The sequence below is a fragment of the Pelodiscus sinensis genome, chromosome 2, assembly GCF_052426305.1.
Source record: "Pelodiscus sinensis isolate ZL-2025 chromosome 2, ASM5242630v1, whole genome shotgun sequence".
NCBI lineage: Eukaryota > Metazoa > Chordata > Testudines > Trionychidae > Pelodiscus > Pelodiscus sinensis.
Window position 1 is genome coordinate 2,298,017 of NC_143053.1, and position 26,677 is coordinate 2,324,693.

The 26,677-nt window shown below is 59.4% G+C and overlaps 1 protein-coding gene across 2 annotated transcripts in view; it reads left to right on the forward strand.

Annotated features, from left to right (window-relative positions):
* Positions 1–26,677, forward strand: part of LOC102460464 (casein kinase II subunit alpha-like) — a 55,055-nt gene that overhangs the window by 20,573 nt on the left and 7,805 nt on the right. For both annotated transcript variants that reach the window (XM_075916828.2, XM_089776098.1), the window contains 6 exons: positions 13,710–13,845; positions 17,538–17,649; positions 20,112–20,213; positions 21,376–21,426; positions 22,383–22,442; positions 23,487–23,570. In XM_075916828.2, coding sequence (XP_075772943.2) covers positions 13,745–13,845; positions 17,538–17,649; positions 20,112–20,213; positions 21,376–21,426; positions 22,383–22,442; positions 23,487–23,570 — 510 coding nt within the window. In that variant the 5' untranslated portion in view covers positions 13,710–13,744. The remainder of the gene's footprint in view (positions 1–13,709; positions 13,846–17,537; positions 17,650–20,111; positions 20,214–21,375; positions 21,427–22,382; positions 22,443–23,486; positions 23,571–26,677) is intronic.

Sequence of the window (26,677 nt, forward strand, 5' to 3'; positions counted from 1 at the left end):
CTGCAGCAGGCTGCTTTGAGTGGTGTGCAGGGGCTTGGCAGGCAGGGAGCCTGCCCTAGGGTCCTGCTGGGCCACAGACCGGTGGTGGGCCGGATCTGGCCCGCGGGCCGTATTTTGCATGCCCTGCCCTGCAGTACAAATCAGAAATACTTGGAGGCAGGCTGCCCCCAGTCCTGCTGGTGGGAACTTGAAGCCTGGGGGTCCTGTTTGGATAACTAGGTGTTGTCAAGGTGTAGAAATGCCTCCCTTCACCTCCCTCTGCTAGGCAACTTGTCCCTCCCTCCCCGGCGGTTCCTGCGGGCTCGCTCACGACACACGACGCTGGCTGGCACGCGGTATGGCTGCCTGCCGCCTCCACTGTGTACGATGCCAGGAACACAGGCAGGCTCTTGCTCCAGTCCCGCCACTGGCTGCCAGGCGTCCTCTGATCTCCCTTTCTAATCTTCAGAGCTACCAGTGGGTCCAGGTTCAGCACGTTAGATGACAGAATGTGGCTCTGTGCACCGCCGTGCCAGCTGCCCTGGGCCCTGCTGCTCACAAAGGCCGCGGAGAAGCATGTGAGCGCTGGAGATGAAGTGCAAAGACCTTCCCGAGCAGACCAGGAGAGCCCAGAGTCAGATTGGCTGAGTGCTCTGCGCAAATGCCTTCCGCCATCGGGCCAGCTCGGAACATTGAGAGCCCCACGCCCCCCAAAGAAACCCGGCTCCCAACGGATCAGCCGCAGCAAAAGCATGCCCCAGGCAGAGCTCTTGCTCGGGGGGAGAGACTCCAGAGCGTCCGCTGTGGAGTGCTGGAGGATGACGGGGGACAGGGCAGGGCCCTACGACCGATGTATCTCTTCGCTCTTACTCCAGGGCTGGTCTGGAGTCACCTCTCAGCATCACGGTCTAATGGAGGCATGGGAATGAGGCGCATGGTAGCTCCCTACAGGGATGTAACAGTGTAGTCGATGAACCGAGAAGCAAAAGATTATCGGTTAACGCTGCAGACTGCGTGCATCCCCCCATCCACTTTCCCCGCCAAGACGTTTTTTAGCAGCCTGGCTCAGTTCTGGCTCACGCCCGCCCTGAACAGAGGCAGCACCGCGGGGCGAGAGGCAGCCGGTCCGTGTGGGGAGCTGGATTTTAAACTGTCTCCCCGTGCGGACAGCTCCCGCCTGGCGCCCCGCGCTGCTGCTTCTAATATAGAGGCCCTTGCTCAAATCCCTAAGACAGAGGCAGCAGTGCGGAGTGGCGGGGGGCTCCTCGGGGTGGGGCCAGAGCGCACTGGCTGCTGGCCCCGCCCCCGGGGACTATAGAGCAGGCGAGTAACCAATACGAATTCTTGAGGTTAATCGACTATTCAGTTAACCGCTATCCAACGTCCCTCGTTCCCTAATATCAGTCCTGGATCCCGCAGTGGAACAGAATTTCTTGCAAGGGGCTGGGACGTCCCCCCGCGGAGGGGCGTGGGCACATCCTGGGCCAGAAAGGCAGTCATTGTGGGCAGGAGTCGGGGCTCCAGAGCCACCCCGCCCTCTGAGGAATGCCGGCCCCAAGGCTGCAGGGATTCAGCGTTGTGCTGAGTCACGCCCAGCTGAGTGCAGGCTCTCTTTTGGGGTCAGCGGGGGACCCCCTGGAGCTGGACTCTGGGTTGCAGACCCCCAGCAGACGCACCGCACGTGAGGGAGACGGAGCCGAGCACGACCATCCTCATGTTGCAGGTCCCGGCGCCCGGCTCTTGCCTCGCTCCGGGTAGCTATGCTGCGTTGCATGCCTGGCGAGCAGTGCTGTGCCTGGGCTCCGTGCAGAGCGAGAGCAGGTATAACCCACCTGACCTCGCTCCGTTCAGTGCAGTCCTCAGGGCACTGGGGCTCTTGGGGGGGGGGGGGGGTCTGGTGCTCATGCCTCAGCGAAGGCGATGCCCCCGCCCGGGCAGCGGGTCTGTGTGCCACACAGCCATGGGGAAAGCCCTCCCGGGCCCCCTCCTGCCGGTCTGCAGGAGCTGGTTGCAGGAAGCTGGGCTCCGGCTTCAGGCCCTTGCTGGAAATCGCGCCTCCCTCGCCTCTGAAGAAATGGCCCCTCCCCACCTGCTTGTGGACTGCTGCTGACAAGGGCCGGGCCGGGGCGGGGCTGCGCTGTGTGCTGAGGGCAGGCTTTGAACTACGCCAGCTGCTTTATTGCTAAGCGGGGGCTCGGCTTTGAAGCTGCAGGTGGAGCCGTTAATAAGCAGCTGATGGAGCAGGGGAGCCCCCTTGTTTTCTGACTGTACCTGCCGTGCTCTCCCGCTGGCGCAGCACGCTGCTAGAACCGCGCCGGCTCCTGCCCGGGCCGAGGGCTGGCCCAGGGAGCGCTCCTCTCCAGCAGGGTCCTCGGGGCGTTCTGGGCGTGAGCACAGCGCGTGGTTGTTGTCCTGCCGTCGTGCCAAAGGGCACTGTGCGTGGGGCGGGGGCTGGCCCAGGGAGCGCTCCTCTCCAGCGGGGCCTCGGGGCGTTCTGTGCGTGAGCACAGCGCGTGGTTGTTGTCCTGCCGTCGTACCAGTGCGCGGGGCAGGGGCTGGCCCAGGGAGCGCTCCTCTCCAGCGGGGTCCTCGGGGCGTTCTGGGCGTGAGCACAGCGCGTGATTGTTGTCCTGCCGTCGTGCCAAAGGGCACCGTGCGCGGGGCAGGGGCTGGCCCAGGGAGCGCTCCTCTCCAGCAGGGTCCTCGGGGCGTTCTGGGCGTGAGCACAGCGCGTGGTTGTTGTCCTGCCGTCGTACCAGTGCGCGGGGCAGGGGCTGGCCCAGGGAGCGCTCCTCTCCAGCAGGGTCCTCGGGGCGTTCTGGGCGTGAGCACAGCGCGTGGTTGTTGTCCTGCCGTCGTACCAGTGCGTGGGGCGGGGGCTGGCCCAGGGAGCGCTCCTCTCCAGCAGGGTCCTCGGGGCGTTCTGGGCGTGAGCACAGCGCGTGGTTGTTGTCCTGCCGTCGTGCCAAAGGGCACTGTGCGTGGGGCAGGGGCTGGCCCAGGGAGCGCTCCTCTCCAGCGGGGTCCTCAGGGCGTTCTGGGCGTGAGCACAGCGCGTGGTTGTTGTCCTGCCGTCGTGCCAAAGGGCACCGTGCGTGGGGCGGGGGCTGGCCCAGGGAGCGCTCCTCTCCAGCGGGGTCCTCGGGGCGTTCTGTGCGTGAGCACAGCGCGTGGTTGTTGTCCTGCCGTCGTGCCAAAGGGCACTGTGCGTGGGGCAGGGGCTGGCCCAGGGAGCGCTCCTCTCCAGCGGGGTCCTCAGGGCGTTCTGGGCGTGAGCACAGCGCGTGGTTGTTGTCCTGCCGTCGTGCCAAAGGGCACCGTGCGTGGGGCGGGGGCTGGCCCAGGGAGCGCTCCTCTCCAGCGGGGTCCTCGGGGCGTTCTGTGCGTGAGCACAGCGCGTGGTTGTTGTCCTGCCGTCGTGCCAAAGGGCACCGTGCGTGGGGCGGGGGCTGGCCCAGGGAGCGCTCCTCTCCAGCGGGGCCTCGGGGCGTTCTGGGCGTGAGCACAGCGCGTGGTTGTTGTCCTGCCGTCGTACCAGTGCGCGGGGCAGGGGCTGGCCCAGGGAGCGCTCCTCTCCAGCAGGGTCCTCGGGGCGTTCTGGGCGTGAGCACAGCGCGTGGTTGTTGTCCTGCCGTCGTGCCAAAGGGCACTGTGCGTGGGGCGGGGGCTGGCCCAGGGAGCGCTCCTCTCCAGCAGGGTCCTCGGGGCGTTCTGTGCGTGAGCACAGCGCGTGATTGTTGTCCTGCCGTCGTGCCAAAGGGCACTGTGCGTGGGGCGGGGGCTGGCCCAGGGAGCGCTCCTCTCCAGCGGGGCCTCGGGGTGTTCTGTGCGTGAGCACAGTGCGTGGTTGTTGTCCTGCCGTCGTACCAGTGCGCAGGGCGGGGGCCTGCCCTGAACCGTTCGTAGGGCAGAGCGCCGCGGCTCAGGTGCAAGGGTTCCACCTGGCCGTTTTGCACGTTGAAAGTGAAGTGACTGGAGACATCCCTGCAGCCGTTTGCTGCCGCTCTCTGGGCCATGGCTGGTCGGAGCCGGAGGCTGTCCGTGTAGTGCTGTCTGCGTGGAGTACGGAACGTATACGGTGTGACGACGCCGTCAGTGTCCCCCCGACACTGCACCCTCGTGGCAGCAAGAACAGGCTCTGCCAGCCAGTAGAATTGAGGGGTTATTGCTTCTCCAGGATACAGCCCAGCACAGACGTGCTATTGCTACGGGAGTCTGGGCCAGGATGCCCCCGGCCCCTCGAGAAGGGGTCCTTGGGCCCCTAGATTCCAGCCTCCTCCTTATCATAGAATCATAGAATAATAGGACTGGAAGGGACCTCGAGAGGTCATCGAGTCCAGCCCCCCGCCCTCAAGGTGGGACCAAGCTCCGTCTACACCATCCCTGACAGATGTCTATCTAACCTGTTCTTAAATATCTCCAGAGAGGGAGATTCCACCACCTCCCTTGGCAATTTATTCCAATATTTGACCACCCTGACAGTTAGGAATTTTTTCCTAATGTCCAATCTAAACCTCCCCTGCTGCACTTTAAGCCCATTACTCCTTGTCCTGTCCTCAGAAACCAAGAGGAACAAATTTTCTCCTTCCTCCTTGTGACACCCTTTTAGATATTTGAAAACCGCTATCATGTCCCCCCTTAATCTTCTTTTTTCCAAACTAAACAAGCCCAGTTCATGAAGCCTGGCTTCATAGGTCATGTTCTTTAAACCTTTAATCATTCTTGTCGCTCTTCTCTGTACCCTTTCCAATTTCTCCACATCTTTCTTGAAATGTGGCGCCCAGAACTGGACACAGTACTCCAGCTGAGGCCTAACTAGTGCAGAGTAGAGCGGCAGAATGACTTCACGAGTTTTGCTTACAACACACCTGTTGATACAACCTAGAATCATATTTGCTTTTTTTGCAACAGCATCACACTGTTGACTCATATTCAACTTGTGGTCCACTATGACCCCTAGATCCCTTTCCGCCATGCTCCTTCCTAGACAGTCGCTTCCCATCTTGTATGTATGGAACTGATTGTTCCTTCCTAAGTGGAGCACTTTGCATTTCTCTTTATTAAACCTCATCCTGTTTACCTCTGACCATTTCTCTAACTTGCTAAGGTCATTTTGAATTATGTCCCTATCCTCCAAAGAAGTTGCAACCCCACCCAGTTTGGTATCATCTGCAAACTTAATAAGCGTACTCTCTATCCCAATATCTACATCATTGATGAAGATATTGAACAGTACGGGTCCCAAAACAGACCCTTGAGGAACTCCACTTGTTATCCCTTTCCAGCAGGATTTAGAACCGTTAACAACAACTCTCTGACTACGGTTATCCAGCCAATTATGCACCCACCTTATCGTGGCCCTATCTAAGTTATATTTGCCTAGTTTATCAATAAGAATATCATGCGAGACCGTATCAAATGCCTTACTAAAGTCTAGGTATATGACATCCACCGCTTCTCCCTTATCCACAAGGCTTGTTATCTTATCAAAGAAAGCTATCAGATTAGTTTGGCATGACTTGTTCTTCACAAACCCATGCTGGCTATTCCCTATCACTTTATTACCTTCCAAGTGTTTGCATATGATTTCCTTAATTACCTGCTCCATTATCTTCCCTGGGACAGACGTTAAACTGACCGGTCTATAGTTTCCTGGGTTGTTTTTATTCCCCTTTTTATAGATGGGCACAATATTTGCCCTTTTCCAGTCTTCTGGAATCTCTCCTGTCTGCCATGATTTTTCAAAGATCATAGCTAAAGGCTCAGATACCTCCTCTATCAGCTCCTTGAGTATCCTGGGATGCATTTCATCAGGACCTGGTGACTTGCTGACATCTAACTTTCCTAAGTGATTTTTAACTTGTTCTTTGTGTATCCTATCTTCTAAACTTACCCTCTCTCTGCTTGTATTCACTACGTTAGGCACACCTCCAGACTTCTCGGTGAAGACCGAAACAAAGAAGTCATTGAGCATCTCCGCCATTTCCAAGTTTCCTGTTACTGCTTCTCCCTCCTCACTAAGCAGTGGGCCTACCCTGTCCTTGGTCTTCCTCTTGCTTTTAATGTATTTATAAAAGGTCTTCTTGTTTCCCTTTATGCCTGTAGCTAGTTTGATCTCATTTTGTGCCTTTGCCTTTCTAATCTTGCCCCTGCATTCCCGTGTTGCTTGCCTATATTCATCCTTTGTTAGTTGTCCTAGTTTCCATTTTTTTATATGACTCCTTTTTTATTTTGAGATCGTGCAAGATCTCCTTGTTAAGCCAAGCTGGTCTTTTGCCATATTTTCTATCTTTCCTACACAGCGGAATTGTTTGCTTTTGGGCCCTTAACAACGTCCCTTTGAAATACTTCCAACTCTCCTCAGTTGTTTTTCCCTTCAGTCTTGCTTCCCATGGGACCTTACCTACAAGTTCTCTGAGCTTATCAAAATCTGCCTTCCTGAAATCCATTACCTCAATTGTGCTGGTCTCCCTTCTACCTTTCCTTAAGATCATGAACTCTATTATTTCGTGATCACTGTCCCCTATACTGTCTTCCACTTTCAAGTTCTCAACTAGTTCCTCCCTATTTGTTAAAACCAAATCCAGAACAGCTTCTCCTCTGGTAGCGTTTTCAACCTTCTGAAACAGAAAGTTGTCTCCAATGCAGTCCAGAAACTTATTGGATAGCCTGTGCCCCGCTGTGTTAGTTTCCCAACATATGTCTGGATAGTTGAAGTCCCCCATCACCACCAAATCTTGGGCGTTGGATAGTTTTGTTAATTGTTTAAAAAAGGCCTCATCCACCTCTTCCACCTGGCTAGGTGGCCTGTAGTAGACTCCTAGCATGATATCACCCTCGTTTTTTACCCCTTTTAGCTTAACCCAGAGACTCTCTACACAGCTATCTCCTACGTTCATCTCCACTTCAGTCCAAGTGTGTACATTTTTAATATACAAGGCAACCCCTCCTCCCTTTTTTCCCTGTCTGTCCTTCCTGAGCAAGCCGTACCCTTCCATACCAACATTCCAATCATGCGACCCATCCCACCAGGTTTCTGTAATACCAATGATATCATAGTTGTATTTATTGGTTAGCAATTCCAGTTCTTCCTGCTTATTACCCATACTTCTCGCATTTGTATATAGGCATCTAAGATACTGATTTGATCTTGCCTCCCTGTTGTGCCCTGACCCTCCTTTCTCCTTGCCATTGTAGGCCGTAGTCCCCCCCATTTCCAACCCATCTCCCAGTCCCGCACATGCAGCACTTACCTGTGGGCTTTGCTCACCTGCCCCCGACAAACCTAGTTTAAAGCCCTCCTCACAAGGTTAGCCAGTCTGTGTCCAAACAAGGACTTCCCGCTCCTGGAAAGGTGAACTCCATCTCCGCCAAGCAGTCCTTCCTGGAAGAGCACCCCGTGATCAAGGAAGCCGAATCCCTCCTGGTGACACCATCGTCGCAGCCAGGCATTCACCTCCAGGATGCACCTCTCTCTGCCCGGGCCCCTACCTTTGACAGGAAGGATAGAAGAGAATACCACCTGCGCTCCAAACTCCTTCACCAGTACTCCCAAAGCCCTGTAGTCACACTTGATCCGCTCAGTGTCACACCTGGCAGTATCATTTGTGCCCACGTGGATGAGTAGCATGGGGTAGTAGTCAGAGGGCCGGATAATCCTCGACAATGCCTCCGTAACATCTCGGATACGGGCCCCTGGCAGACAGCATACCTCTCGAGATGAGCTGTCAGGGCGACAGATGGGTGCCTCCGTTCCCCTCAGAAGAGAGTCTCCAACCACCACTACCCTACGTTTCCTCCTCGCAGTGGTGGCAGGAGACTGCTCAACCTTGGTGGTGCAAGGCCTGGTCTCCTCCACTGTGGGGGGTGACTCCTTGTCTCCTGCTGAAAGTAAAGTGTAACGGTTATGTAACAACACAGTGGGAGGGTTAGGAGCAGGGGTGGAACACTGCCTGCTGCCGGAAGTAACCAGCTGCCAGTTCTCACCCTGCACCACCCACTCCTCCATAAGTGGCTGGTCAACAGTCCCACATCCTAGGACAGTGACCTCCGTGGACTCCACAGGAATACTGTCCAGGAATTCCTCATGGCTTCGAATGCTCCTCAGCCTGGCCACCTCCTGTAGCTCTCCCACCTGCTGCCTGAGAGATTCCACCAGCAGGCACCTTTCACAATGGTTGTCTCCCCCAGCCTGGAGATCACTCAGTGGGACTTGCAAGCCACAAATACAGCAAGACCACACCAGGACCTGGGTAGAGGCATCCATGCTCAGGTTCTCTGTCTGGATACAGGCACAGGTGGAGGAGACAGGAGAAGTACTGGCACAAGCACTTCGGGTCTTCATCACCATCAGTCACTCCCTCTTCAACTCCCCTGTCTGCAGTCCCCTGTCCGCTTCGCTCCCCTGGTCGCACTGCTCTGGCTTTTTAAAGCCTGCTTGCCTAGGTCAGGCCTGCCCCTTCTGAGTCACACAGGGGAAGGCTGAGCCTGAGGCTAATCAGAGGCAATCAAGGGAACAATGGCAGGCTCTCAGTCCCAACTGCCACAGAAGCTGAAACTGAAACTGCTAGCACTCCCTGGAATCAGACTCTCAATTCACACTTCAAACTGTAAAATTCAAACAGTCAGGCACAGGCACACATTCACACCACAGCTTGTACTCTCACCGGGTAGCCTCTTCGGCGGTGGGGTCGCTTTGCTCTCTTTAGACTGGTTCCTTCATGACTCCAGCCCAAGACTGACCCTTCCCCCCAGTTCCCTCACTGCCCCAACTCGACTGTTGGGTCTTAGTCTACGGGACTTAGGCAGCCCCCTGCTGGGCCATGCTCACAGGCAGAGGCCAGTAGGGGTCAGTCACAGCCCAAGCACAGCCACCAGCAAGGTACTGACACTACAGCACCACATGTGGGTGAGTCAGTGGGAATCACACCTCCCCGGCAGGGGGACCCCGGGTCACAGAGCAGACAGCCCCACACTACGCCCCGTACGGAAACACGCAGCCCCAGCTGTGTGTGCGCCTCGCTCACTGGAGGCTGAGGCCCGGGGATGTTGGTCTCTGCACAGGATGGCAGTGGGTCAGACTGGCATTGAGGAGCTGGGAGAAGCCGGTTGGTGGCAGGTGGGTACTGTGGTGATGGGGCCGTTCTACCTGCCAGGGAAGCCCTGAGGCCTGGTGGTTCACTGCTAACACGCTCCCTCCTGCAAGAAAAGCTGCTGCTAATGCCTGTCTGCAAGTAGGAGTTGCAGGGGCAGGGAGAGTTCTGCCCCCTCCTGATGGCTGGGGAGCAGTCCCAGGCGGGTGGCGTGTTACAGAGGGAGGCTCAGGCGGGAGGCTGGGGGATGCACGTGAATGAGGCAGGGCTGGTGTCTGAACTCTGCTGTGGAGGTCACTACTCGAGGCGAGCAAGGGCCACACTGAAGTTGAGGGATTGCTTATGGGGCCTCTCTTCTCCATACCGCCCCATGGTTAAACAGGGCGGGGTCCGTAGAGTAAGGGCTTTTCTTCTGTCCTGCTGGACTGTTCGGGGTCTGCCCTCTCTTACCTCGGAAGCACGCAAGCCTCACCAGTTCCTGGCTGCGATGTGGGCGCAGGAGCAGAGAGTCCTGTTGCCAGGTGAGGGGAGTGGAGGTCTCTGCCATCGCTGTGCTGGGGGTGCAACCCCCTTTGAGAGAGGAAGGGCAAGGGTGACTACAGTGGCTGTGGCTGGTCAGCAGAAGCATGGGCGCCCTCGCTGGGGCACTCCCAGGGAAGCGCTGCTTTCCCGTGGCGAGGGGGGCGTGCTGGAGGGCACTGCGAGAGTACGCACCGCACCCCCGCACTTCGAGAGAGACCAAGTGCCAGAGCCCACATGTGTTTGTTATTTTAGTTTTAAAATCCACCCCAAACAGGACCTCAGGGTTGAAATGGAGAGCAAATTCCTCAGCCGGGGAGCTTGCTGAGCAGCACGCTGCTGGCAGAACGTCTAAGGGAAACGTGGGGAGCCAAAGGCCTGTAACGGGCTGAGAGACCCGGGATGTGTGACGTGCGGCGGGCCCCGAGAGGGCCGGGCTGTAGAAGTAAGCCACACACAGCCTTGCTTGGGACGCCCGGAGCACTGGGCGGCAGGCTGTAGGGATGGAGCCTGCGTCGGCTCGCGGTTGGGGCATGTGGGGAGCCAGGCATTGTCCTCCTGGATCAGATCCGGGAAGCATCTTGCTCAGTATCCCCTCTCCCCCAGAGGCTTCAGAGGAAGGTGGCCAGCCCCTTGGGGGGTTCTAGCCCACCCCCAGTGAGTGGGTGGCATGGTCCTTGAGGGAGGATTTCTGCCCGGCCCCGTCTGATGTAACTGCACTTGTTCCCTGTAGCAGTGTCTGAGGGTCTGTCTACACTACAGCGCTAATTCGAACTAACTTAATTCGAATTAGTTAATTCGAACTAAGCTAATTCGAACTAGTGCATCTAGACTAAAAAACTAGTTCGAATGAGCATTTTGCTAATTCGAACTAGCATGTTCACACTGAGTGGACCCTGAACCGGGGTTAAGGCTGGCCGGAAGCAGTGCCGGCAGGGCATCGGATGACGACTTAGAGCGTGGAGATGCTGTCTCAGGCTAGCCGAGGGCTGCGCTTAAAGGGACCCGACCCCCACCCCGGACAGACAGTTCTCAGGGGTTCCCCGCTTGCAAAGCAGTCCTGGTTGGAGTGCCCTGAGTGCCCACACTCGGCACATCACACCACTCGGCCATCAGCCCGGCTGCACTTGCCGCAGGCTCCCATCGGGGGGGGGGGGGTCAATCAAGGGGCTTCAGGAGAGCTTCCACCTCAAGAAGCCCGCAGAGCCAGCCCAGTCCTCCCCATCGGGGGCTCGTACCCCATTCCTCCCTCACCTCCTCTCACTTACCCCTCCCTAGCCCCCCTTCCTGATGTACAAAATAAAGGACACGTCTGTTCAAAAATAGAAACTCTCTTTATTGAACAAAACTCGGGGAGACTGGGAAAAGGAGGTGGGAGAGGGGAAGAGAGAGGGTGGGAGAGGGGAGGGCAACTACAATATCAGGGGTTTGGAACAGGTCCCATATGAAGAGAGGCTAAAAAGACTGGGACTTTTCAGCTTAGAAAAGAGGAGACTGAGGGGGGATATGATAGAGGTCTATAAAAGCATGAGTGGTGTGAAGAGGGTGAGAGCTCTTCATTAGTTCCCATAATAGAAGGACTAAAGGACACCAAATGAAATGAATGGGTAGCAGGCTTCAAACTAATAACAGAAAGTTCTTCAAAGCAAATAGTCAACCTGTGGAACTCCTTGCTGCAGGAGGCTGTGAAGGCTAGAACTAGAACAGAGTTTAAAGAGAAGTTAGATAAAGTCATGGAGGTTGGGTCCATGGAGTGCTATTAGCCAGGGGGTAGAAATGGTGTCCCTGGCCTCTGTTTGTGGAAGGCTGGAGATGGATGGCACGAGACAAATGGCTTGGTCATTGTCTTCGGTCCATCCCCTCCAGGGTCCCTAGTGTTGGCCGCTGTCGGCAGACAGGATACTGGGCTAGATGGACCTTTGGTCTGACCCAGTACGGCCATTCTAAGCTCAGGGCTCAGGGTCGGGGGTCTCACTGGGCCACCTTGATTTTCATGCACACCTGCTCCTGGGTGGCCAGGCTGGCAGTTATCCTGCCCTAGACGGCCACTTTCCTGTGCCTAGTGCGGAGGTCGTGGATGAGGTCCACAATCTCCGCACTAGACCAGGCGGTGCCCGCCTCTTGCGGACCCGGGCAGGCTCCCGGGAGCCGCCAGCCTGGTCCCGGGAAGAGGCGGAGGGCTGGGTGGCAGCGGGTGGCTGGCTCGAGCCGTGCCAGGTGCAGGGTCTGCTGGCTGGGTGCTGGCAGGCTTGCACCTGGCACGGGCACCGTAGCCAGCCCGTGCCCCTTTAAGGGGTCCGGGGCCGGGAGTGGGGCAGATGAGTTTCCCTGGTGGTGCCCAGAGTGGCCACCAGGGCAAGCTGGGGAGGGCTAGCCTCCCACTAGTTCGAATTAAGTGGCTACACAGCCCTTAATTCGAACTAGCTAATTCGAACTAGGCATTAGTCCTCGTAAAATGAGGTTTACCTAGTTCGAATTAAGCGCACCGCCAGTTCGAAATAAGTTCGAACTAGCGGAGCGCTAGTGTAGCGCCTATTAAAGTTAATTCGAACTAATGTCTGTTAGTTCGAATTAACTTTGTAGTGTAGACATACCCTAAGCCAGTGGGTTTTAGCCAGCCCTTGAGATGGCTACAATGGAGACAGACGCTGGGCTGCCCCTCCAGTCCAGCCAAGAGTGGTCGCACCCCCGGGCGTAACCCTGCTAGCTCCTGGCCTCTCGGGTACTTTGTGATGGCGAGTTCTGCAGGAGTGTCACACCCATCCTTTCAGCAATTCTCTGGCTTGCCGGTGCCAGTGGGCCTGGCTTTGTGTTTGAGAGCGTAAGTGGGGGCGTCCACTTATCCCTCGCCCCCTTTGTTATTTTATACACCTGGGTCATTTCCTCTCTCTTGTCTCTTCAGCCCCCACTCCCCCCGACTGTGCCGTGTCCCTTCTGGCGGACGAGCTGCGCACGATACCCTAGCCAGGACAGCCGCGCTGAGTTCCCGAATGGCATGGGGAGCCCTGCATTTCCCATCGGATTCTTCGGGGCGCCTCACGTTTTGTTTGTTCCCCTGCCCCCCACACCAAGCAAGTCGTCTTTCCTGAGTCGTTACCCATGGGAGCTGATAAGAGTTTTCCATCGCTCCTTGACTCTCTTCAGTTAGCTCTTCGTAAAGGCAGTAAGATGTAGGGGTCTAAGCATCTTATGGCGAGCCAGAAACTGATTCTAGTCAGCCCAGCGCTGACTTGAAACCGGCTGGGCCCTGGCTCGGCAGGCCTGGGGGGAGCTTCTCGGATGCCAGTCTGCCTGCCTGCTTGGAGAAGGGGCCAGTTACCGCGTGGTGCCGGAGCAGGTAGAAGGGCTAAGCGCAGTGAGGAGATGAGAGAATTGCTCAGCCAGCGCTGGGCGCTTAGCTTGCTGGGGCCTTGCGTGGGGCTGGTCTCTGCAGGCTGCCCTGGTGCTCCGGGTGGACGGCTGTGCCCCACTGTACATTACACCCAGAAGCTGTGTCCTGTGCCGGTAGTGCCCTGGGTCAGGCCGCTTGGGAGCAGCCCCTGGCCTAGCCCCATCTGGAGGCAAATCTGAGTTTTGCCTCTGCTTGAGGTTTGTGTCCTGGCTGGCTGTGACAGCTTTCGCTAGGCTCTTCCATTTTCTGGCTTTCTCCTTCGGGGAAGCAGCTTTCAGACAGCAGCTAACTGGCTCAGGGAGGGTCTGGTGGCGCTTGTTCCTAATTCCTGTGCAGCTCTTGAAACTGGAGAGCAGCGAGGGAGGTTTGTGCTGTTAGCTTAATTGGCCCCCTGGGCGGGTAGGGTGTGTGTCTGGGGCAGGGAGGAGGGAGCGTGTGCCGCCACAGGCTGAAAGGGCTGAGGTCGGAATCGGGCCCTCTGCCTGCGTTTGGGCCTCCTTCCTCCAGCACCACGCTGCAGTGCTGCTGACCAGAGCGGGTGATGTTGAGGGGAGAGGCTGGCTCCTTGCTGTGCTGGAGTAGAACCGGGGCGCAGGGCCTCTGCCTGTCTTTTGTGTGCGCTCCTGTGCCGTTTCCCAGACCCCCCCCGTTCGTGCCGGTGCAGCAGGCTGCATGCTTGTCCTGCGTGTGTGATTCTCTTTCCAATTGGTTTGTATTTGTGTTTTTAGGGTGGTTGAGGTGCTGACCCTCTGTCTGTGGAAGCATGTCGGGCCCCGTGCCAAGTCGAGCCAGGGTCTATGCGGATGTGAACACTCAGAGACCCCGCGAGTACTGGGACTACGAGTCACACGTCGTGGAATGGGGGTATGACGGGCGCGAAAGGGAAACCCCATGGGCTCCAGATTTAGTTAACAGCTCACTTGCCAAGTGCCAAGGCTGCTTAGCCCCTATTTTCAAATGTAGGGGCCTAACGTTAGGCTTCAGAATACACATGTAAGCACCTTACTAATCACGGGAGCTAGCTTTTACCTAGCGCTGTTCATCACTAGACCTCAGTGTGTGTCAGTGTCAGTATCCCCAACGGACAGAGGAGGAAACCGAGGCATGGAGCAGGGTTTTGGCTTGCCCAAGTAGCAGGCCAGTGCCAGAGCAGTGTGACAAACCCAGCTCACCAGGGCACTGTCTGCTAGGTCACACTCCCTCGTGGATAGACACTAGCATTCAGAGGTTTCCAGCACTTTGACAACACCCCGTTTTCACTCCAGTGCCCAGCTTTCAGCGCCTGCGTTTGGAACCATTGGCCTGAGTGCGAGAGCTGTGCCGCGGGTTCGCAGAGCATCATCTGGGGGGGCCGTTTCCAGGGAGTCTGGGCTTGGTAGGGGATTCAAGTCTAGTTACAGTAGGGCAGGGGTCACCAACCAGTCGATCGGGATCTACTGGTCGATCTTGGAGCCTCTGAGAGGTGATCGACTGGTTTGGCCAAGAAGCTATTAAGTGCTGGCATGTCAGCTGCCCCTCCACTGCCTCACCACTCCTTACCTTTGCCTTGGAGCTGCCTCCCCCACCCCAGGAGTCTCCTGCTTTCTGGGCAGGGCAGGGAAGAGGAGAGAGGCGCTGATGTCAAGGTGCCCCCTCTCCCACCCTGTGTCCTATCACCACAGAGCAGAGAGGGGGCATATCGGGACTTGGGATGGAGAGTGCAGGCTGCTTTAGGGAGTGGTGCAGGGCCAGGACAGGGAGCCTGCCCTAGCCTCACTGCCCCACCACCCAGCAGCCACCTGAGGTCAGCAGGGCCCTGTCGGAGCCCACATCCTGAAAGCCTCCTCAGTCATGCACCCCTCCTGCCCCAGCCCCAAGCACCCCTGCATCCAAACACCCTCCCACAGCCTGCACCTAGAACCCCTCCTACATCCCAACTGTCGGCCCCGCGGTCAGCTCAGAGCCCCTCTCACACCCCAGATCCCTTCATCCAAGACCAGAGCCTGCACCCCCACTCACTGCCCCTGCCTGGCGAAAGGGAGGGAGGATGGAGTGAGCAGGGGCGGGGTCTCAGAGAAGGGGTAGAAAGGAGGCGGGGCCAAGGTATTTGGGCTTGAGGTAGCTCTTGGATTGCGCTTAAATTAAAACAGTGATCTCCTGCTTTAAAAGGTTGGAGCCCCCTGCAGTAAGGCCTTTGCCAAGCACATTTTGAAGCCTTTATCGGTCTAGGCAGGTCTGTTAGCTCTGGCTGCGCTTCGGGTGTTTCCCCATCATTGCTAACACCCCTGGAGGCGCCCTGACTGTCAGCCTTAGGTACAGGTAGGCACGTTGCCGCGGCGTCTCTTCACACCAACTCACGGAGTTGCTCAGAGCAGAGCCGAGTGACCCAGTGCAGAAAACGCCCTTGGCGGCCAGCAGTGCCTCTGGGGCAGGGTTCCCCGTGCGCCGAGCATCAGGTGGTGGTGGGACGCTTGAACACTGTCTTTGCCGGCGGGGGCCGCGTGGGAATCCTCACCTCTGGGAAAGCTGTGCTCGTGACTGTAGGCAACTCTCCCAAACAAGCGACAGCGTTTACCTAAGTGGACGTGTGAGCTAGTACCCAGGTCTGCTCGGCTGTGCCGGGGCTGGCAACACTAGTGCTGACTGCAAGGCTGGGTCTGTTCTGGGAACAGGAGAGAGAGGGACCACCCTGAGCTCCCCAACTCACTTCATACACAGGCCACGGCGCAGCCCGGACTGCGGCTGGCGACTTGGAGCAGAAAGATTCCTTGGGCAGTTAGTTCCCTGTTTCCTGACTGGCCAGCCTGTGGGGAACATGCCCCAAAGCCTTGTATCTCTCCAGGGCTAATGACCCCACCTCCTCCCTCGGCAGCTTTTCCTCCTTCTCGCTCTGAACTTCCCTGTGCTTGTTCCCGTTGAGCAAGGACTGCTCCCTGCTTCTCTCACACAGCCCGCCGTGGTTCCTTCGGTGGTGGACCTTGCAATTCCGTGGCAGCGGTAGCCTGCCCTGGCTGGCTTGTGTGTCCGTGGGCGCTGCGCTCCCTTAGCGACGGGGCGCTTGCAGTGTGTGACGCCGCGCTCTCTCATTCCCCACCTTGCTTCCTCTAACAAGAGCTTTGGAGACTTTCTACCTTTCCCCCGACTTAGCAGGGAGAATTTCCAGCGCGTTTGCTGATTCCTGTAGTCCTGTCAGGTGGATTCCACAGGGCCCTGGTGTGCAGGATCCTGGGGAGATGTTCCCTGTTCTTTCCTGTTTCCCCTTGCTCCAAGTGTGCATGCCCCATTAGCGACAAATGGAAATTGACAGGCCCCTGCCCAGGGGAGGGCAGCGCTGCGTTTCATGTGCCAGGGAAGCCTTGGCTCTCCTTTGGCACCTTCTGTCCGGGGATGCTGGAGTGTGGTAGGAGTTAACCCTCGCCACCCCTCCTGTCCTTTCTGGAGATGGCAGAACTGAGGCCCAAAGAGGGGAAGTATTGCTCGGGGAGATGGGGGAGCTGGCAGTAGGCCCCAGGAGTCCTGACTCCACCTGCTCCTCACACAGAAGAGAGCTAAGGTTTTCAATCACCAAAAGCATTTTCTTCAGCATGGAAGTGTTTCCCCTCAGGGCGCTGTGTGGCATCCATCTGGGAAGCTGCCGCCTTCTAGCTGTAACCTGCACACCCACGTGTGCACTCGCACTAGCTGTAACCTGCACACCCATGTGTGCACTCGCACTAGTTGTAACCTGCACACCCACGTGTGCCCTCGCACTAGCTGTAACCTGCACACCCCCGTGTGCACTCGCACTAACTGTAATCTGCACGCCCACGTGTGCACTCGCACTAACTGTAATCTGCATGCCCACGTGTGCACTCGCACTAGCTGTAATCTGCACGCCCACGTGTGCACTCGCACTAGCTGTAATCTGCACGCCCACGTGTGCACTCGCACTAACTGTAATCTGCATGCCCACGTGTGCACTCGCACTAGCTGTAATCTGCACGCCCACGTGTGCACTCGCACTAGCTGTAATCTGCACGCCCACGTGTGAACTTGCACTAGCTGTAATCTGCACGCCCACGTGTGCACTTGCACTAGCTGTAACCTGCACGCCCACGTGTGAACTCGCACTAGCTGTAACCTGCACGCCCACGTGTGAACTTGCACTAGCTGTAACCTGCACGCCCACGTGTGAACTTGCACTAGCTGTAACCTGCACGCCCACGTGTGAACTCGCACTAGCTGTAACCTGCACGCCCACGTGTGAACTCGCACTAGCTGTAACCTGCACACCCACGTGTGAACTCGCACTCTGTTCAGCAGCTGCCGTATCCCATCCCCGCGGTGGCTGCACGTCAGTGGTGAGTGCAGTGTTCTCGGCTGGCCTTTAGTTCTGAGGGGAGGGGTCCCCAGGGAGCAGTAGTTCTGTGCAATGGCCGCTGCTTTTGGCCAGGGCGAGGATTGGTGGGTATGTCTGTGGAGCCTGGGAGGCCCGGTTCTCCTGCCCTGATCAGAGTCTGGGAGAACGGCTCTCGGAAAGTGAGCCAGCGTTCAGTTCTGACCTGGGTCCTCCTTCGTCTTCTCTTCCCCACGTACAGCAACCAAGACGACTACCAGCTTGTGCGGAAACTTGGCCGCGGCAAATACAGCGAAGTCTTTGAAGCCATCAACATCACCAACAATGAGAAAGTCGTGGTGAAAATCCTTAAGGTGGGTGTGTTGGAGGGGGGCCTTGCGCCCGTCCTTCCCCCTCCCCCCGTTAGTCCCTGTTTGCCTCTTCCCTGTGCCGGTGGGGGGGGGGGTGCTGCTGATCTCTGGGAGATGGAGCCTTTGCTGTGGGAGGCTGTTTTCATGGGACAGGAAGCGAGGACTGTAGTAGTCTGGCCGGTTCTCCTCGTCTTCTTGGCCTGCAGCGCAGAGAGCCGGTTTGCTGAAGAGCCCACGTGTCCCCTAGGGGCTGAAGGGCAATTCTGTGCTCCTCGTACTGAAAGCCCATGTGTGCTCTCTGCTCCGCTCCCCTGCTCCCACTCACTGCCCTGAGGGTCTGTTCACACATGCTAATCAGGACACCCCCACCAGCCAAGACCTTCAAACCAGAGCCGCTGCCCAGCGCGCCCTCTCATCTTTGCCATCTTTGATGGACCGAGCCGGGTCTGGGCACAGCTGAGGGTGTCCGCTCAGGGCGAATTGCTCAAATTCAGGGCTTCTTACAGCCCCCAGACTGAAGACCTCTTCAAACAGGCCACACACCAGCCCCACCGAGCGCTTCATAGAATCATAGAATCATAGAATAATAGGACTGGAAGGGACCTCGAGAGGTCATCGAGTCCAGCCCCCCGCCCTCAAGGCAGGATCAAGCTCCGTCTACACCATCCCTGACAGATGTCTATCTAACCTGTTCTTAAATATCTCCAGAGAGGGAGATTCCACCACCTCCCTTGGCAATTTATTCCAATATTTGACCACCCTGACAGTTAGGAATTTTTTCCTAATGTCCAATCTAAACCTCCCCTGCTGCACTTTAAGCCCATTACTCCTTGTCCTGTCCTCAGAAACCAAGAGGAACAAATTTTCTCCTTCAGCTTCAGCTGCCTGCCTGGCCAGACAGAAGCCTCACGAGCAAAACCCCCCTGACACCCCAGCTCTATCCGTGCCCCAGATGGCCCTGGGCCTGCCCACAGCTGAGGGGTTTTAGAAATCAATCGCACCTTCCCTGAACAAGTTCTGTTCGGTTCCAAGAAACCAGCCACAGATCTCAGGTCAATTTACACTCTGGATCTTACCCACAAACCACTCTGAGCCAATCCTCTAGAATCTAACACCTAATGGTTTATTAGTAGAAGAAAGAAAAGCCCGAGAGTGAGGTTGTTAAAGTATCCTACATTCCATGCATCGAATCTCCCAGTTCTCGCTGCAGACTCTAGCAGAGATGTTATAACTGCTGGCTTAAAAGTCCTTGGTGCACATCCTATGTCAGGATGGGTCCACAGTTCTTCCCGGCACCTTGATCCCTGCACTGCTGCCTCTGGGATGAAGAGCTGAGCTGAGCACAAAATGGAGGATGCCACATGGCCTGTTTATCCCTCCTTCCTGGTCTCTTCTTGGCTGCAGCAGGTCACCTGGCCCGCGGCCTATCCCTGTGCTCCCTGCTGGTAGCCCCTAGGTATCAGCCCCCCATTCTTGAGGTGTGTCCTTGGCCTGTGGAGGGCCATTATTCCATAGAGACTTGCTCATTAGCAGGTCCCTAGGCTGAGCTGCTTTGTCCATTGCTCAAGCACATACAGAGAAACGTTCGGTATCCACACAAAGCACATGCTTATAACCAGGGCTCGCCAAGCAGCGGTGAGCCCCGCTCGCCAGCCACGCAGAAGCTCACGCTGCGCATGCGCTGACTGCGCTGTGTGGCCGCACCGGGCTATAATCTACTCGCCACGGGAGAGTAGATTAGCCATTTGTCGAGCCCTGCTTATAACGTCACACACAGACATTATACAATCACATGAATAGCATATATGGAATCAGTGTAACATAAGCTTTCATTTGACGCCTCGCATGGCCCCCCTTTGTACCAATGTTTTGGGGCAAACACCCCCCCTCCAGGTGCAGCAGTGATCTGGCTGCTCCCCTAAAATCCAGTAATGCGACCCCATCTGTGTGCAGAAAACCAGTTCAGTGCACCGCCAGGAGGCACACAACCCTCGCTGGGCCGTGTTGGAATCACGAGTGCCCAGTTTCTAGGGAACCTGGCGGCTGCCTGCTCTATCCGGGTGCCGGCTGACCCTGCGGGAGCGGGGGCTTCCCCGGACTCTCGCTCTCTGGCCCGTCCCAGGGTGCTGTGGCGTTTGAGCATTGAGGCTCCTTGGCTGCCATTCCAAGGGCTCACAGCAGTCCCGTCGGCCCAGCGCTGTCTGGCCCAGTGCCAGGTGTCCCAGAGGGAGCGAACAGAACCGGGAGTCGTCCCGTGATCCCTCCCGTCGCCCGTTCCCAGCTTCTGGCAAACAGAGGTAGGGACGCCCTCCCTGCAGCCTGGCTGACAGCCACAGGGCGCTCAGCACCGCAGGGACGTGATGGGTCTGCTCCCTTCCCCCGGGGTTCCACGCTGTCTGCCCGGCCCCTGTGGCAAGCAGGCCAGCGAGGGCTGCCGGCTGGTAACGCTCTTTGCTCCCGCGCAGCCAGTGAAGAAGAAGAAGATCAAGCGCGAGATTAAGATCCTGGAGAATCTCCGCGGTGGCCCCAATATCATCAGCCTGCTCGACATAGTGAAGGACCCCGTGGTGAGGAGGGGCCTGCAGGGAGGGGGGCCAGGTGGGCAGTCGGTGCTCTCTGGCTCCGGCCGGGCTTTCACGAGCCCAGGGTGGTGGCTGAGCAGGGCCTTGGCTCTTAGCCTGTGGCAGTGGCAAGAGGGGAGCCTGTTTCCCCGGGGAGTCCTGGGCAGGGGTCACGGGGCAGGCGATCCCTGTGGCTGAGCAGGCGCCGGCGGGGAACAGGTGGGCCTGCGGGCAGCCTTCCAGCGAAGGAGGCTGAGGGTCTGGTGGGAGCAGCGGGAGGGCGCCTCCCCGTGGAACACCAGCTCTCCCCATTTTGCAGCTCACCGGCTGCCTTCCCACTAACCCACGGGTCCGCAATGAGCTGATTTTGAACGTGCCCCCTTAGCAGCCTTGCAAGTGGCCGAGCGAGACTGGAGGGGGCGGTATCCCCACCAAGAGGGGCTCTGTTGGAGCCCCTGACTGACCTCAAAGTGAGGTTATGCCGTGCTGAGAAGTGACAGGATAGTGGTGGGGCACTTCTGCCCCATGGCAGCCTCCTTTGTCTGCCCTCTTCTCCCCCCCCCCCCCCCCCCTCTGCCTCCGGCACTGGCCAAAGCAGCAGTCGGCCTTGTGCGTCACCGGCAGGGTGGGAAGCTGGAGGAGGGGACGGAGTGCTTCTGGCAGCCAGGCACCTGGCTTCTTGTGTGCATGCTGAGCAGGGTCTGGAAGCTGCCAAGAGATGGCAAATCTGGGAGCCACCAGGTGGCTTGTGGAGCAGAGCTGCACCTAAACGGCACCACTGGGATAAAGCAGAGGGCTAGGGAGAAGGAGGGAGCACCGTGCTCTGGACAGCATGGAAGGCTGGCTGCCCAAGCCCCGCCCCTTCTGGGAGCATGGCCCCGCCCCCCAACCTTGCCAGGGGCCCGCGGAGGCTGTCTGTGCCCTGGTGAATATCTAGGGCTGCATGTGCTTTTTTTGTGTTGTGGTCTGTGCAGTGCCCTAGCGCTGGGCACTACGCCCCCGAAGCCAGAGAGGCTCCTGACCCGGTGGCTTTCAGGGCAAGTCTCTAGTGCGGCCGTGCCCGGGGTAACCCTGCATGGAGGGAGCGAGGGGCCTGTTCCTCGTAGCCACGTTGCCCAGCCTCTGGCCGGCAGAACTAACCCACCTCCCTTTCTTTCCTCCTCGGCAGTCTCGCACGCCTGCCCTCGTCTTCGAACACGTCAACAACACAGACTTCAAGGTGAGCGCCCGGAGTCCTGCCTCGTGTCGCGTCTGTGCCCCCCAGGGGCCGCTGCTGCAGAGCGCGTGGGTTGGGGAGGGAGGCCTGGAGTCGTCACCGACTCCGGCAGGGCTGTGCCGCTGCTGCTGGCTGACGGGCTCAAGGTGGGGGGCTCGGGAGGTTGGTGCGTGGGGTGGGACCTACTGCCCTGGAGTGATCTCGCCCAGGTCCCCCCTCCTGCTGCTGGCTGACAGGCTCAAGGCGGGGGGCTCGGGAGGTTGGTGCGTGGGGTGGGACCTACTGCCCTGGAGTGATCTCGCCCGGGTCCCCCCTCCTGCTGCTGTGCTGTCCGGAGGGGCCCACGCCGCCTGGCCCCGTCTCTGGCAGCGGCCTCTACGTGCTGCTGTGGAGCGGCAGTTCTCTAACTGCAGGGCACCACTCAGTTTTAAGGGGGTTCCCAGGACTTGCGGGTCCCAGGGCCAGGACCTGAGCCCCCACTCCCAGGGCCGGGGCAAAGCCCAAGGACATTAGCTCTGGGCAGGGGACTCGAGTTACAGGTAGGGATGTAAAAATGTGTTCCTTAACTAAACGTGTAACCACTGAACATTTCGGCAGCGCCACACGGGCAGCCGTCGGCTCCCCCGTCTCTCACCCCGCCCCCGCACTGACACGGAGGCAGCGGGGGGAGGAGGTGGCTCCCCATGGGTACCGGGAGCCTGCGTGTAAGCGTGCATGTCCCCAGTGGCTGGCCAGGCCTGCGCCTCGAGGCTGAGGTGTGAGCTGAGCGCTCCTCTGGCTGTGCAGTTGCTGCTGTTGTGCAGGGAGCTCGCGAGCCTGGCGTGCCGGGTGGTGCGCAGTGGCCCCGAAACGTGCCAGCGGACGGGCGCGTGCCTGCCCCCGAGCGCGTGCAGGAGGCGGAAGGATGCTGCGCATGAGCGGGGCAATTCCTCAACTGCTCTCCCGTTCCTGGCTTGCAGCAACTGTACCAGACGCTGTCTGACTTCGACATTCGGTTCTACATGTACGAAATCCTGAAGGTGAGCGGCGGAGTCCCCGGGGCCCTCGCCCTGACTCCCGGGGGCGCTGGGTGGGTGCTCCGGGGAGGGGCTGTCTCCTCCTGCTGCCAGAACGCACGGGCGGGGGCAGGGAACAGCAGCCCTCCCACGTGCGGTGGCCGCTTGAGCAGCAGCCCTAGGAGCCCCCGGCAAGTCCCAGCCGGAGCAGGGGAAGCAGGCGGCCGGGTTGGTGGAGGGTGGGCTGTGTCTTGGGATGTGGCAGGCCCAAGTCACTGAGGCATTGAGGGCGTGTGACTCTGGGAAGCCATCCGCTCGCCCTCCCCGCTTTAGGCTGTCTCGGGGCCGGCGCAGGGAGCAGGGTGAAGAGGGGGCCGGTGTTTCTGTCTAGGTGTCCTGGTCCCGCACTGCAATCAGTCCCTTCCAGCCCCCCGCTGGGCAGCTCCTCGGCCATGGGCCAGTGGGATGCGCAGCCTGTGGTGCACGCGATGGACAGGAGCCCTGGTCTCTCCCGGGCACTGGGCTGAAGCCGTGGCAGTCTAGCCAGGGAGCTGGGCCCGGAGTTTTGCCTGGTGCTGCAGAGTGCTAGCCCCGCAGCCCCGGGTCAGCCTGGGAGACCAGAGATTGGGGATGGGGGCGGAACTGGCGCTGGCGCGTGCAGACCCCTGTGAAGTGCTCGCTGCGGCCTGCAGCACCCTGGCAGCACCCTCCTCTGGGTGACTGACAGCCGGGGCCCGGTTCCCCCCACGGATGCAGAGCGCTCATGGTGTGGAAGCAAGAGAGGGCAGGATGGCTCTGGGTGCTCGACCCTACGGGCTGCGTGGGCAGCCACGGGGCTTTCTGCGTAGCGGAGCCTGCTGGGCGTGCGCTCAGCGCCTGGGCTCGTGGCAACGAGCAGTGACGGCACTTCGGCTGCCCGGTCTCCCGTCCGGGAGGTGCCCGAGGTTGCATGGCCAATTCCAGCCAGCCTGGGAGTCTCCCTGCCACAGCTGCTGCCAGCGCTTGCGTTCGCCGTCCCTGGGGGTTGCTAGTCAGGGACTTGACACCGCCTCTCTTGTTCTGCCCCAGGCCCTGGATTACTGTCACAGCATGGGGGTCATGCATCGAGACGTCAAGCCGCACAACGTCATGATCGACCACGAGCACAGAAAGGTGAGGGGGCCTGGCTCGGCAGACCCCCCCGGGCGTGCCTTTCTTTCTGGTCCCTGCCCAGGGCGGGCGGGAGACACGCTGCTCCCCAGCCCCAGGGAGCTCAGCTGGGAGGGAGGGAACGAAGCCGCTGTTGGCCCTGCCTTCCAGGCCTCCCTCCCTGCATTTTACCTGCTGCAGCAGCGACCAGCAACCATTTGCTGTCTCCTCCAGACTCGGCTCCCAGCCTTCTCCTGGAAATAGCAGAGTGAACTCGCTCGCACGCTCGTGTGCACATTTGCTCCTGCTTCTCCTTTGTGCTCCTCAGGCTCGTTTGCACTCCCCGCCTGTCCTGCTCACACCCCTAGCACCAGTGTGCGCAGCTGAGGTGGTAATACCAGTGCTGCGAAACCTCACATTGGACGGGCGGGTGAGCGAATGCCTCTCGGAGCTCCATCTCCATCCGTGGGGCTGATACGCTCACAGCCCTGCCCGCTGTGCTCTGTTCCAGTCGCTCGCCGTGTCTCCCGAGTCCTACAGTGAGCGCGTGGCAAAGCTGGAACACTGGGAGTGGCGTGTGCGCATGGGGGCTGGCGTGTGTGCACTGGGTGTGGATGTGTGTGCACTGGCTGGGGCTGATGTGTGTGCACTGGGCGTGTACGTGTGCACTGGGCGTGGACGTGTGCGCACTGGCCGGGGCTGGTGTGTGTGCACTGGGCGTGAATGTGTGCGCACTGGGCGTGAATGTGTGTGCACTGGGAGTGGACGTGTGCGCACTGGCTGGGGCTGGTGAGTGAGCACTGGGCGTGGACATGTGTGCACTGGCCAGGGCTGGTGAGTGAGCACTGGGCGTGGACGTGTGTGCACTGGCCAGGGCTGGTGAGTGAGCACTGGGCGTGGATGTGTGTGCACTGGCCAGGGCTGGTGAGTGAGCACTGGGCGTGGACGTGTGTGCACTGGGAGTGGACGTGTGCGCACTGGCCGGGGCTGATGTGTGTGCACTGGGTGTGAATGTGTGCGCACTGGAAGTGGACGTGTGTGCACTGGCCAGGGCTGGTGTGTGCGCACTGGGCGTGGACGTGTGTGCACTGGCTAGGGCTGGTGTGTGTGCACTGGGCGTGGACGTGTGTGCACTGGCCAGGGCTGGTGTGTGCGCACTGGGCGTGGACGTGTGTGCACTGGCCAGGGCTGGTGAGTGAGCACTGGGCGTGGATGTGTGTGCACTGGCCAGGGCTGGTGTGTGCGCACTGGGCGTGGACGTGTGCGCACTGGCCAGGGCTGGTGTGTGCGCACTGGGCATGGATGTGTGTGCACTGGCCAGGGCTGGTGTGTGCGCACTGGGCGTGGATGTGTGTGCACTGGCCAGGGCTGGTGGGTGCGCACTGGGCGTGGATGTGTGTGCACTGGCCAGGGCTGGTGTGTGCGCACTGGGCATGGATGTGTGTGCACTGGCCAGGGCTGGTGTGTGTGCACTGGGCGTGGATGTGTGTGCACTGGCCAGGGCTGGTGGGTGCGCACTGGGCGTGGATGTGTGTGCACTGGCCAGGGCTGGTGTGTGTGCACTGGGCGTGGATGTGTGTGCACTGGCCAGGGCTGGTGGGTGCGCACTGGGCGTGGATGTGTGTGCACTGGCCAGGGCTGGTGTGTGCGCACTGGGCGTGGATGTGTGTGCACTGGCCAGGGCTGGTGAGTGAGCACTGGGCGTGGACGTGTGCGCACTGGCCAGGGCTGGTGTGTGCGCACTGGGCGTGGATGTGTGTGCACTGGCCAGGGCTGGTGTGTGCGCACTGGGCGTGGACGTGTGCGCACTGGCCAGGGCTGGTGTGCGCGCACTGGGCGTGGATGTGTGCGCACTGGCCAGGGCTGGTGTGTGCGCACTGGGCGTGGATGTGTGTGCACTGGCCAGGGCTGGTGTGTGCGCACTGGGCGTGGATGTGTGCGCACTGGCCAGGGCTGGTGTGTGCGCACTGGGCGTGGATGTGTGCACTGGCCAGGGCTGGTGTGTGTGCACTGGGCGTGGATGTGTGCGCACTGGCCAGGGCTGGTGTGCGCGCACTGGGCGTGGATGTGTGTGCACTGGCCAGGGCTGGTGAGTGAGCACTGGGCGTGGATGTACGCGCACTGGCCAGCACTGGCGTGTGTGCGCTGGGACTGGCGTGCGTGCAACCAGGGAGTGGGCTGGCGACACCGTGCCGGAGGGAGACAGACCAGCCCTTGCCGCGCTCCAGCTGGGGGTGACGATTTTGCAGCTGTGCCCAGCGCCCCTGTTTGTCTGGGGATACAGGTGCCCGTAAAACACACCTGCATCTAGTAAAGGTTGTTTTATTGGCCACCTGTCTCCCAGTGACTCGGGCTTGTAAATGGAACTGGAGATTGCTCCCAGAGCCTTTGTAGTGAGCTGCCATCTGGGGCCCTGGAAAACGCCGGACTTCAAAGGGCGGCTGCTCGAGAGCTGCACGGGCCCTTCTCTGTGGTGTGCGGCAGGGGCAAAGCCAGCGCCTGGCAGCGAGCTCCTGGACTGTTCGCAGAGTTCTCTCCCTGCCGGGCCTCCCGGGCCTGAGTTTCCGCTTCAGCCACCTGTTCCGGCCCTTGTCCCTGGCCAGCTTCTCTTCAGGCTGCCCACAGCATCTCCCGGCTCTGCCCCAGAGTTACTGCCTGGCCTTGTGAGCTCGGTCCCCCTTGGGTCCCTCCGGGAGCTCAGACTGACCGGCTCAGGGCTGCTTGTGGCGCTCACCTTGGGAGGTGCCTTGAGAGCCTCACGCGGGTTCATGGCGCACACGTGCCCGAGGCGCTAACAGGCTCCCGGGCTGGGCACGGTCCCGTGGCAGACGCTCCAGGGAAGCTCCTTTTCATGGGCACGGGAGCAGGGAGCTGGACCGCCAGGGGGCACGTGACGCTTTCATCAAAGAGCATCCCTTGCTCCTTTCTGGAGGGGCCCTTCAGGGGAGATGCGCTGGCGCTGCCGCTGCTGACGTCCAGCCCCATTTAGCTCAGGGCCATTGCAGACAAGCACCTGGCAGGGGAGGGAAGAGCTGGAAAACGGCGGCACGTGGTCTGCTCAGCTTGGCCGGTGCTGTCGGTGGCCGCAGCGGCTTTTAGCCTCCTCTCCACTCGCCGGCTCCCTGCAGTGT